A 13383-nucleotide genomic window follows, 5' to 3' on the forward strand; every position below is an offset into this window, starting at 1 on the left:
ACATGCCCTATATAATCCTCTAGGTTTAGCGCTCCCCTTTGATTATAATAATAATGTGTCCTACTTTCAACTTGTCCCATTGTGATTTTCGCCTATTGTAATTTGAGCCAATTTACTGTTTGCTATAAATAAGATGTACAACTAAAAACAACAGACATAGCCCCACTCCACAAAGGGGGCAGTAAAGCAATAGCAAAGAACTACAGACCGATAGCACTAACATCCCATATCAAAAAATCTTTGAAAGGGTCCCCTCAAGGAAGGTTCCTTGATGTTGGTGAGGGGCTCTTGATTTAGGGAATTGGATCTGTGCTCCAGTTCCCCGAATTAAGCCTGAATGCCTTCCACATCCCCCCCCCAGGCGCTGTATAATCATCCAGGTTTAGCGCTTCCCACTTGATTATAATAATAATAATAATTTGAAAGGGTCCTAAGAAGCAAGATCACCACCCATCTAGAAACCCATCAGTTACACAACCCAGGGCAACATGGGTTTAGAGCAGGTCGCTCCTGGATCACTATGACAAAGTCTTAGATGCACTAGAAGACAAAAGGAATGCAGATGTAATATATACAGACTTTGCAAAAGCCTTCGACAAGTGTGACCATGGCGTAATAGCGCACAAAATGCATGCTAAAGGAATAACAGGAAAAGTTGGTAGATGGATCTATAATTTCCTCACAAACAGAGCACAAAGAGTAGTAGTCAACAGAGTCAAGTCTGAGGTGGCTACAGTGAAAAGCTGTTCCGCAAGGCACAGAACTCGCTCCCATCTTGTTTCTCATCCTCATATCTGACATAGACAAGGATGTCAGCCACAGCACCGTGTCTTCCTCTGCAGATGACACCCGAATCTGCATGACAGTGCAAGGCTCCAGGTGGACATCAACCAAATCTTTCAATGGGCTGCAGAAAACAAAATGAAGTTCAACGATAAGAAATTTCAATAACTCAGATATGGTAAACACGAGGAAATTAAAATTTCATCAGAGTACAAAACAAATTCCGGCCACAAAATAGAGCGAAAAACCAACGTCAAAGACCTGGGAGTGATCATGTCGGAGAATCTCACCTTCAAGGACCATAACATTGTATCAATCGCATCTGCTAGAAAAATGTTCTATCTAGGCTCTTGACTCATATAATGACTCCAATAACATGCTCATTGGAGAAGCCAGGTATAGATGCTCAAAAATGAGGGACAAAGGAATTAATGTACAGTTGCTATGGATCTCATCACACATTGGATTACTCCTTCATGAGTTAGTTAGTTTAATATGTTTATTATGCACCCCATACCCATCCTGTGGGTGGTAGTCAAAAGATTACAGAGGTACATAATTGGTCCAGGGACTGGACTCCAAAGTTTTGATAGCTGAGCAAGTTACAAAGGTAATGAACTAGATCTGGTCATAATCATGACCAAGTTACAAAGGTAATGAGCTCCAGGTTGAGCTGGTCACATTCATGAATAATTGCAAAGGTAATGAATCATAAACACATTAATCATGAGAATTTACAAAGGTAATGAGCTCCAGGTAGAGCTGGTCACAATCATGACAAGTTTCAAAGGTAATGAATGATAAACACGTTATGACATGATTACAATCATAGACAAATTACAGAGTAATGAGCAGTTAACAAACATAGTAGGGAATTCATCCAATGCCCCAACAACAGATGTTGCTAGGTGCCTGTCTCTCCTCGGTAGACAGCCATTGCAAACAGCAGCAAGTTGCCCAGGAATCTGCTGCTTGCACGAGCACCATCGACCCTCCCCAAGAGGTCCAAGAAGCCAGTGACTCCGTTAGCAGCCCAATGGAGAGCTGTCCTAGGGACATGTCAGCGTCCTGGTGGACGCCAAGTTGATTGAAGATCCCAGGCCCTCGTGTGCACGGATGTTGAAGCTTGAGGAACTGAGTACACACTGCCTGTGGCACACCTGGCAGCTGCCTCGCGGTCGAACTCCACGATGCTGTCCCTGTAGTGGAAGTTCCTGTGAGCCCGGCACTCCCTGCAGTGCCATCGCTGACATCGTGGGTTAGGGGAGAAGTACCCTCTACAGATGGGGTGGCGCTGGGAGTTGGGTGGGTGAGGCGGGGGAGACGGGCAGGTGAGGCGTTATGAGAGGGTCACTGTTTACTACACACGCCCTCCCCCTCCCCCCCAGCGGAGAGGGGGGAGGCGCTGACTGGTCCTGACTCGACAACACCAAACCCTCTTAAAACTGCACAACACTTCAACTATTTACGCTGAAACGATGCACTGGGATGTCCGTTCGCTGCTCTGGTATCTTCTCAAAGCATTCACACTGAGTTCTGTTAAGTAGGGACCTGGTCAGCCTCTTTGACCAGGAGCTATCCTTGAAAATCCCGCAGCTAGCCCACTACACAACCTGCCGCGTCGGCCATGCCAACGGATCTGTCCTTCATGATAAAGTTGATATGTAAGCCAAGAAGAGTACCCAGGAGAATGTAGAATATAACTTTGGTATAACTGTGTCCAGCATTAGGACTAATATTAGGAGAGAAGTAAATAATCAAAATGATTGTTATAGGAATGCAATTAAAAGCCTGAGTAGATCTATAACCCACTATGATAACATGAATGTAGATAAGTATGTTTATGGAGCAAAGTGCAATGTGAACAGACTGACTGATGTTGTAGTGGCCAGGCTTAGGCTTGGTTACAAGTACTTCTGGCAGTCTGGGAGACACACAGATGATGATCAAACTAAATGTAAATTATGTGATCAGGCATATGGTCACTGTCTTGAACACTATGTGCTTAATTGTCCACTTATTGAGGAATACAGAGACAATATAATAACCTATGTGACATGTCAAGATATCTTATTAATGAAATTAAGATACCAGATATACTAAGCAAATTTGCTAAATTTGCTTGTAACAAATAAGTGAACTATAGATTTTTTTTTTTTTTTTTTTCAACAAGTCGGTCGTCTCCCACCGAGGCAGGGTGACCCAAAAAAAAAAAGAAAGAAAATCCCCAAAAAGAAAATACTTTCATCATCATTCAACACTTTCACCACACTCACACATTATCACTGCTTTTGCAGAGGTGCTCAGAATACAACAGTTTAGAAGCATATACGTATAGAGATACACAACATATCCCTCCAAACTGCCAAACTATAGATATGTAGATATAAATCCATATGTATTCATGTTAACCCCTTGGGGCCTAGTTCCTGAGCCTTTTGTGTATCCATATGCTCTTGCGCTACTGTCCACAGGATGGATATGGAGTGCACAATAAGCTAGCCACTTCGGTGGCAAAATCAGTCAATAAGCAAATTTCCTAAATTTGCTTGTAACAGATAAGTGAACTAGATATGTAGATATAAACCCATATGTACACCTGTTAACCCTTTTGGGGCCTCCTAGGTCTTTTGTGTATCCATATGCTCTTGTGCTACCATCCATAGGATGGATATGAGGTGCACAATAAACTAGCCACTTCGGTGGCAAAATCTAAAATCTAAATCTATCTAGGCTGGAATATTGCTGCACACTAACAGCACCTTTCAAGGCAGGTGAAATTGCTGACCTAGAAAATGTACAGAGAACCTTCACGACGCGCATAACGGAGATAAAACACCTCAATTACTGGGAGCGCTTGAAGTTCCTGAACCTGTATTCCCTGTAACGCAGGCGGGAGAGATACATGATTATATACACCTGGAAAATCCTAGAGGGACTAGTACCGAACTTGCACATGAAAATCACTCACAACAAAAGCAAAAGACTTGGCAGACGATGCAACATCCCCCCAATGAAAAGCAGGGGTGTCACTAGCACGTTAAGAGAATACAATAAGTGTCAGGGGCCTGAGACTGTTCAACTGCCTCCCAGCATACATAAGGGGGATTACCAACAAACCCCTGGCAGTCTTCAAGCAGGCACTGGACAAGCACCTAAAGTTGGTACCTGACCAGCCGGACTGTGGCTTGTATGTTGGATTGTGTGCAGCCAGCAGTAACAGCCTGGTTGATCAGGCTCTGATCCACCAGGAGGCCTGGTCACAGACCGGGCCGTGGGGGCGTTGACCCCCGGAACTCTCTCCAGGTAAACTCCAGGTTTAACAATGATCTATTTATCTAGTATTAAGTAATCTGTAACCCATTAAATTTAGTCTGCCCATAATGCCTAGGCATGATAGTGGCTCTGTTTACACTGCAAATCATTATTCTAATCACACACTGTAAGCTGCCTATCTACAACATGTCAATCACATTGTAAACTTGCAAAGAAATAAAAATTTGGATTTTGAATTTGAATTATACAGCAATAAGAATGGAACGGTTTTCCTGCACATGTCCAAGCTGTCCTAGCATGAGCCAGTTCAGGAGTTGAAAGGTGCCTAATGAACATAGTTACAGAAAGATACCTAATGAATGAAGCTACAGACAGGGAGGAGCGTGATTTCTTGTATAGCTAATATTCGTGTACCTATTATTGTAATTATTATAATCATGGGGAAGTGCTAAACCCATAGGGTTGTACAGTGCCTGTGGGGGAGGGGGAAGGTATTCAGGTTAATTCAGGGAACTGGAACACAGATCTAATTCCGTAGAGTAAGAACCTCTCATCAGAATCAAGGAACCTCCCTGGAGGGGACCTATTATTTAATGCTCATGTAAATATAACTCAGTTCACCTATTCTTATTGTACATCTTTTTATTGTAACTGATTTTCACACAGTTGAGTTACTTAGCCATTTCAATTTTTAAGTTTCTATTGTATCTTTGAATAAGAGTGAGAATAATTAGTTTATTTCAGGATGATACATGTTTGCACAAATGAGTATAATAACTGGGTGTACATGCCAAAAGCCCCTTTATATGCAGAGCATTTTGGCAAACTTAAAATTAATAATGCAATAACTGTGTAGTAATTTTGCACCTTTGATCATTAGGTTAGTTTACAATGATTACAAAGAACTGAATATTCTATTAGTTCATGCTATATGGATTTAATAAGTTTGGTAGACAGAAATTAGAGTTTTGATTATTAACTCAAGGTGGACATAATGGAATAATTAACATTTGAGTGGATTGCAGATATTGAGAGTAAGTATATATTGATTATAATTTTACCAATGTTTATGATATTGAGCAAATGTATATGCTGGGATAGGTCATGGAGGTAAGGCATTTTTTTAACTGTAGTTTTAAAAATGCTAGGCGAGTCATTGGTTCAGGAGATTTCTGGCAGAGAGTTCCAGATTTTGGGCCCTTTTATGTACATCGAGTTTTTGAAAAAAGATTTAGCCTGTCGCAGGGAATGTCATAGAGATTTTTGTGCCTAGTATTTTGTGTATGGGTTCTATTAGGTTAAGTAAGGTTTGTCAGGAAACAGAACAAGTGTTTCCTGATGCGAGTCTTAGTCGTATGATGACCCGACATTGGCAAAGGCATTACAAACATAGGTACCTTAACAGAGTAAGGGATAAATAGTAGAACAGCCCTTACAAAAGCCATATTGACTAGTGGAGAGACTATCATGTGTCTAAATACCACATCAAACATCTATTTACTAGACATTCCATCACCTTGCAAACTGCATTGGTAAGAGCAGTGGGATGATAGTGGGAGGCATCATGTCCCAAAGTACCTGGTTTATGAAAAGGTAGAACAATGTCAGATTTCCACATCTGGGAAATATCTACTTGCGACCAAGTAAGGCTAAATAGTCATAAGAGGACAGCAAGGGCTGATGGATGTAAATGCTGGAGCATACGAATATGAATGCCGTCAGGCACAGCTGCTGATGATCGGCAAGAGGAAAATGTTGACTCTAATTCCAGAAGTGTAAACGGCACATTATAAGACTCTGCTAGAAGAAAAGTCTAAGGGCTCTAACTCTCTGGCAGACTTGGAGTAAAGAAACGAGGGGCATAAATGGAGCTCCTGGGAGATACTACAGACAAGATGATTACCAATTTCAGTGGCAACTTCAAGAGGGTTTGCTATAGTGACAAGAGAGAGATTGAGTATGAGGGTCGAAATGGGTGGGAGCACCCGTATTTAAAATATGGAGGGGGAGAGAAGTGAGAAGAGCCTCTAACTGAATGTCATGAGTGTCACGGTGAGACCCCCCCAGAGGAAATGATAAGCATTAAAATCGCTTAATAACAGAAGTGGTGGCAGTAATGAAGAAACCAAAAATGCTACATCTGGGATAGATAATGCCAGAGAAGGAGAGAGATACAAAGAACAGACCATATACCACTTATTCAAGAAGATGTGTGCTGCAGTATAATGCAGCGAAGTATGAACAAAGATCTGATGGTAGGGTATATTGGTGCATACAAGAAGTGCACTTTCATTAAAGGTTCCATCAAGAAAAGGATCCAATGAATATAAGTAAAACAGCCTGAGACGGGATGGATAACAACGGAGTGTAATTTGGGTTCTTGTAAACATACACAAACAGGGAGAGCAATATCTGAAGCTCACCCTGGTTACCCCTTAGGCCTTGGATATTCTACTGTAAGTAAGCCATGATGTGCAAAGAGAAGGATACAGAAAATATGAAGTAATGTGTATCTACAGACTGGAAGGGTTAGTATGCAGTGAAGGATTGGAATGCTGTGAAGAAAAGAATTGTGCAGATGGAGAAGAGTGAAGAGTAATGACAAAGGTGGATCAGTGTCCACCACCTAAATGGCTAGGACAAGAAAACTTGGAAAGCCCACAGGGCAGCCCCTATATAAACACCAAGAGAAAGCTGGGGAGGCCTACAGCAAGAGCAGAGTGTAGGGTAGAAGTAGCAAGACGTACCTGAAATCTTGCATGTTTATGAGACAGAAAAAAAGGACACCAGCAATCCTACCATCATGTAAAACAATTACAGGCTTTCGTTTTACACTCACTTGGCAAGACGGCAGTACCTCCCTGGGCGGTTGCTGTCTGCCAACCTACTACCTAGGCCCAAAATAGACACCAAGAGAAAATTTGGGAGGCCCACAGGAAGAGCAAATTTGGGGGCACCTAAATGGCCAGGATGAGAAAACTCAGAAAGCCCACAATAAATACTTACAGTATATTAGTATTATATTGTTTGTATATATGTATATTAATTTTAGTCTACTTGAACAGTGCTGAATTTAAAATATTGGGTATATACTCTGAGTTAAATAATAAATAAAATTAGATAATCATGGCTCAGGTAGAAATATCTTTATTACCTGTAGGGTCAGAGTTCCAAACATGATTTAAAGGCTATATGCTCTTGGTTGAAAGATTGAAATGTTCCTCCCTCTCCTCAGATGAAACTTGAATAGCCTCAACCCTTGTCTTTCATCCTAAATAACTGGAATATTTTCTTATTCCTCAAAACTTGCTATTATTTATAGCCTGTGACTTCATTTTGACCGTGACAAAAAATGGGCTTCATCTTGTCCTGCCACCAATGACACTGATGTTGCCAAAATACTATTGTTGCTGATGTTCCTTCTATTCACACTGCCATTGCTAATGATGCTGCTCATATATAACAAAGTCCTCTCCGATGATCTTGCTCTTAACACAGGCTCTTTGTCTCCAATTTGCTACATCACCTGTGACCCTTCCCCTTTCTTTCTGCTGACATGCTCTTATCTGCACCTCCATCACTTTGTCTGTTATCTTTTTCACCTCTGTTATGTGGCACTATATGGTCCATGAGTATACTGTAATGCTAAAGATACTGGAGTCCAATGAGTAAACTTACATTACAAATTTGGTGTAATAAAAATCATCAAACCCTTTTACTCTTTATTAAAAAATACATATTCTTTATTCTTAGTTTACTCCTTCTTCAGCTGGCCGAAAACTGCTGACGGTATTTCTCGTTGTTGAGGAAGATCTGAAAAAATACTGTGATAAGCTCCTGGTTTTATGTACATGATAAATTTAAATTGTACTGTCTACAATAATCCACTCTTAATTTTGAATGCTCTTTTATTTCACAACAAACCTCCAAAATCACATTTAATGGAAAAAGTGCAATTTAAAGGAAGTTAAAATGAGGCATGAAAGTGTTGGCATACAAAGTAAATTAAGGCAAAAGTAGCCAAGAGTAAGGAGAAAACACTTGGCTTCTTGGAAAGCAGAAGTGAGTCTATACATATATGAAAGACTGGATGACAATATTAGGTGAATGGAACATGTTCTCAGAGGAAATGAGCTTCCAGAATAATATAATATGTAACTAAGTATAAAGTGCTAGTAACCTCTTCTCCTGTATATATTACTAAAGTTAAAAAGAGAAACTTTCGTTTTTCTATTTGGGCCACCCTGCTAGAGTGGGATATGGCCGGTTTGTTGAAAGAAGTATAAAGTATGTAGTATTTGACAACTTAAAATACACAAAAATATTTATTGCTAACACGTTTATGAAAATCAATAATGACATGTACAGCATGAACAGATACAAAAAGAAAGTGAAATTTGTAAAATATTTAATGTTTTCCATTCCACAGGTGCTATATGACCCCATAATGGTTTGGTACTTTCCCATGATTAAAATAAAACAATTTTGAATGGCATAGTTCTTTAATGGCTGATTCATTGTATAAAATAGATGAAATTTTTTTTTGGCATTAAGCTGTGTAGGTGTACATTTTTTTATGCAATAACTGGAGAAAGCCTCATGTTTTTTAATATGTGGGTGGTTTTGAGGGCTCCTTTACTCCAAAACTGTTTCTATAAAAACTACTGTAATTAAATAAGAGGTTTTACAGTGAGGCCAAATACATAAGAGCAGAAGTATGGTAATGGGAGAATTAATTATTTATGTGAAATAATCCAGAAGCTAAAAATTACTGAAAAGCTTTAATTCAACATACACACAACAAAACTGATAGTTATTGAGGAAATTAAATAACATGTCACCTAAATTACGAATAAAATTCTAGAGAAAAATATTTGACTCAAAACAAAACTCACCATCATCATCATCCTCATCCTCCTTATCATCATCGTCACCATCATCATCATCATCCAAGTCAATTTCATCTGGGTTGGCAGTACGTGCTGCATCAGCAATCTCTTCATCCCGCTTTGTGGTCGTGCCTCTGACAAACATTATTTTAGAACCACCTGTGACAAGATAAATTTATTATACTTCTTTATTTTTATGACATTAATGCAGTATGATGTCTAATCAATTGCTGTCATTGCACATTTTTTTATATCTCAAGTACTTATTCAACCTTATTTTCTTAAAATATATACTACCTATTACCAAACCTCTTTCTATGCAATTAGTGGCCCTACCCCTATCATTTATCCTTGGCACCTCCAAACTTGCCTACTATGCACTCCACAGTTTCTTTCACAAGAATTATTTTTGCACTTGGTTTGAAACTCCCTCAACATTTGCTTGATACCTCCCTAAATCTTTCTCTCTCCTCTCTTTCCCCAGTACACAAACACTTACTATTACCCCTACACCTCATATTCCAAATTATTTTAGTCTACATAATTCCTGACTGTAAACAGTTATAGCTGTTTTCCTACCACAGTTGATTATTTAGTATTATTGCTAACTCTTCTGTAATTCTCTTAGATACACCTGATTTAACCTGATTTACTTCTCCCCACTGAAATTCTCCCATTCTTTGCTTTGCTTCACCTAATAATGCTAAGATGTCGGCTTCTTTTCATTCACTATATTAACAATAAATGCTTTCTTCTCAGTCTTATTACAACCATGCCCATTCAATCAATCCAGTTTTACTATTTCCTTCTGTTTGTTTTATGTCTTGGTATTTTAACCCTTTCAGGGTCCAAGGCCAAAATCTGAAGTGGTGCCCCAGTGTCCAAGAATTTAAAAAAAAAATTTTTTTTATTTTTTCTTATGAAATGGTAGAGAATCTTTTTGTGAATGTAATAAAACAAAAAGTACGAGATTTGATGGAAAATTGACGAAATTATGCTCTCGTGAATTTTGATGTGTCAGCGATATTTACGAATCGGCGATTTTGCCGACTTTCACTCCCATTTTAGGCCAATTACATTATTCCAGTCGACCAAATTCTCAGCTATTTCACTAGTATTACTTCTATTCTATCGATTGAGCACAAGAAATCGCCAAGTCAACTGTTTCAACTACAAAATAAAGTGACCGGAAATTGGTAATTTGGCCAATTTAACACAAAGTTCAAAATATTCCAATTTCAAAATAGGTTCCAGAATAAACAATGTAAGTATTCCTGGCACTAAACTAACATTTCCTCTGTTCATTAGTTATGTTTTGAGGCTTTACAGATAAATTCCATTTTGATTTTTTATTCACAATGAATTTTTATTCACACCAAAAAACAGAAGATTTACTGTTACGCAGAATTGTAATAATTGTATAAATATCATCACCACATTTGTGAATGTATATTAGACCCACCAGCTGGCGTGTATTAGACGTGTGAGGTCGTTTGTTTACTCTTGAACATCGGCAAAAATTCAACATTTCCGCCACTTTGAGCTCAGTTTCAAGCCATTTCCAGTGCTAAAACCAATCAAAATCATCTCTATTTCTGCAATATGTCTTCCATTCTATCAAATGAGACCAAGAAATCACAAATACAACTATAAAAAACATACGAAAAAACACTGCAAAGTCGCTGTTTTAATCGAAAACCAGGGTCTCAGTTTTTTTTTTCCCTCATTATACACACTGTGCTGCAGGAGTTGTTTTATGTGGTGCACACATACCACATAGATGTATTCTCTCATATCTAGGCCCAAATTTACCACTCACAGTTTATCAGAGTGAGCTGAGCTCATGACGTAGATCTACGGTTTGGACCCTGAACGTAAAGCCGTAGATCTACGGGACGGACCCTGAAAGGGTTAATTGCTATTTTAGACGTGCATGCACTGCGTGCAGCCAGCAGCAACAGCCTGGTTGATCAGGCTCTGATCCACCAGGAGGCCTGGTCACAGACCGGGCCGGGGGGGCGTTGACCCCGGAACTCTCTCCAGGTAAACTCCAGGTAAACTGCTTATGTAGAAAAAATTACATTCCACTTCCCCATGAAATTTAACTGAAACACTACAAGAACAAGAACTATTAAGAAATTAGAAGGAAACTTGGAATGTGTGTATTTTTTTTTTTTTTAACAAACTGGCCATCTCCCACTGAGGTAGGGTGACCCAAAAAAAAAAAGAAAAACTTTTACCATTATTCACTCCATCACTGTCTTACCAAAGGCATCGATACTACAGTTCAAAACTGCTGCAACATTCACAATCCATGCTTCACACCCATATAAGAGCACTGGTAAGGCATCAGCATCTTTTTGTTTTCATGAATAATGTTCTTTGTCTCCACAGATTCCTCAATGCACAATTCACCTTTTTTCTTCTGTCAATCCTGTGATTCACTTTGTCTTTCATATACCCATCTGCTGACAAGTTCCACTTCCAAATACATACAGTGGAACCTCGGCTTACAAATTTAATCCGTTCCGTGACCTTGCTCATATCCCGATCTGTATGCTGAGTCAATTTTCCTCATTTAAATTAACTGAAATGCCATTAATCCGTTTCAGCAGAATTCCTGTTCTGGAAGGCAGGACAAAAATACTTCAACACTCCCACACTCCTGACACCACCCTCCCAGCTTCGTGTGAATTCGTGCTCAGTTCCACTTCTCTCCTTCAAGCTAGCTGTGTTTGTGAATTGTGTTTTGATCTTTTAATTACCATATCTTGTATCTGCCAAGCAACCATGACACCAAGGAGGCATACCAGTGTTGCTAACTTACTGAATGACTAACTGAATGACATGACTGAATGACTTACTGACTTGACTGACTGACTTACTGACTTGGCTGAATAACTTACTGACTGACTACTCTGACTGGCAGACTTGACTGACTACTCTGACTGGCAGACTTGACTGACTTACTGACTGACTTAAATGATTGGCTTGACTGACTTACTGACTTGACTGACTGACTGAATGACTTGACTGAATGACTTAACATTAGATTTTTTCACTGAAGAGGACCTTGAAATGGTGTCTAGAGCAGCTGATGCTTTACTGTCAGTTGTATAATGTACTGCAGAAATCCATTACAGAATTTATGTACACTCCAGTACAACCATCAACTTCAGTACCAGAACCTCTACCATCCACCTCAGCCCAGTAGGACCACAGTATAACTCTCCACTCTCTTCACAATCATCGACTAACACCAGCACCCACAATTTAAGGTAAGAAATACTATTATTTCTGTTGCAATTATAGTCTTAAGCAGTAAAAACAACATAATACATCACAACAATGAACTACAATTATATATATATTCACTTTTAATTTTGTAAGATCTGGTGGTCTAAAAAAAAGTTGTCTGAGGGGGAAGCTCGCATCCTGAATTTCTGCTCGTATCCAGAAACAAAAAATCGACCGAGTGATTGCACTTATCCTGAAAAACTTGTATGGTGGGGCACTCATAAGCCGAGGTTCCACTATATCTGAACACATTCACTTCCTCCATACTCACTCCTTCCAATCTGATATCCAATCTTTCATTACCTAAATTATTTGTTACTGTCTTCACCTTGGTCTTTTCAATGTTCACTTTTAACCCTTCAACTGTAGGAGATCCTAGAAAAAAAAAAATTCTGTGTGTGGGGGAAAATTTTGAAAAATAAAATATTTTTTCTTAAAAATTGATAGAGCTTGTTTTTTCTGAATTAAATAAGATGAAAATGAGTGAAATATGATAAAAGCTTACACCTCTATGGTGTGTAGAAGTTGGTGAAAAATGATCACTAATCAGCAACAGCTGCAATAAAGCACCCACAGTGTTTACATTTATAATTTATTGATGCTAATATATATTACTGTTTTCTGTTTTTTAATTGTTTTTAATATTTAACACTACATATACTAGTTTTTTTTTTTATAATATTAGACATGTTTCAAGATGTTTTAGCATTTCAAACAATGTTTCACTAGGAATAATTGGGTATGACTAGCTTATTCTTTTTTTTTTTTTTTTTTGCTTTTCAACTATTTTGGTCATCTAAGACTATGTATAAGGAATACTTATAACATTACAACTGTTTCAGTGTAATACTCCTCAAAATGTGGAAATAATATTAGGAATAATATTATTAGACTTAACTGGGTTATATATATGGCATATATAGTACTTTATAAATGTTATTTACTGTACTTTTATACTATTGTGGTCTCCTAAGGCTATGTATAATGAATACTTATAATACAATTTTTTTTTTTATTAACACATCGGTTGATTCCCACACCAAGGCAGGGTGGCCCGAAAAAGAAAAACTTTCATCATTCATTCCATCACTGTCTTGCCAGAGGGGTGCTTTACACTACAGTTATAAAATTGCAACAT

The 13383-nt window shown here is 38.6% G+C and overlaps 1 protein-coding gene across 1 annotated transcript in view; it reads right to left on the bottom strand.

The window, feature by feature from the left end:
• Positions 1 to 7767: 7767 nt before the first annotated feature.
• fand (Pre-mRNA-splicing factor SYF1 fand) overlaps positions 7768 to 13383 on the bottom strand; it is a 54091-nt gene continuing 48475 nt past the window's right edge. The window contains exons 15-16 of the mRNA XM_053785781.1: positions 8955 to 9107; positions 7768 to 7872 (exon numbers count right to left, since the gene is read on the bottom strand). Of these exons, the coding sequence (XP_053641756.1) occupies positions 7814 to 7872; positions 8955 to 9107 (212 nt within the window). The 3' untranslated portion in view covers positions 7768 to 7813. The remainder of the gene's footprint in view (positions 7873 to 8954; positions 9108 to 13383) is intronic.

Source organism: Cherax quadricarinatus, chromosome 14 (assembly GCF_038502225.1).
Source record: "Cherax quadricarinatus isolate ZL_2023a chromosome 14, ASM3850222v1, whole genome shotgun sequence".
Classification (NCBI taxonomy): domain Eukaryota; kingdom Metazoa; phylum Arthropoda; class Malacostraca; order Decapoda; family Parastacidae; genus Cherax; species Cherax quadricarinatus.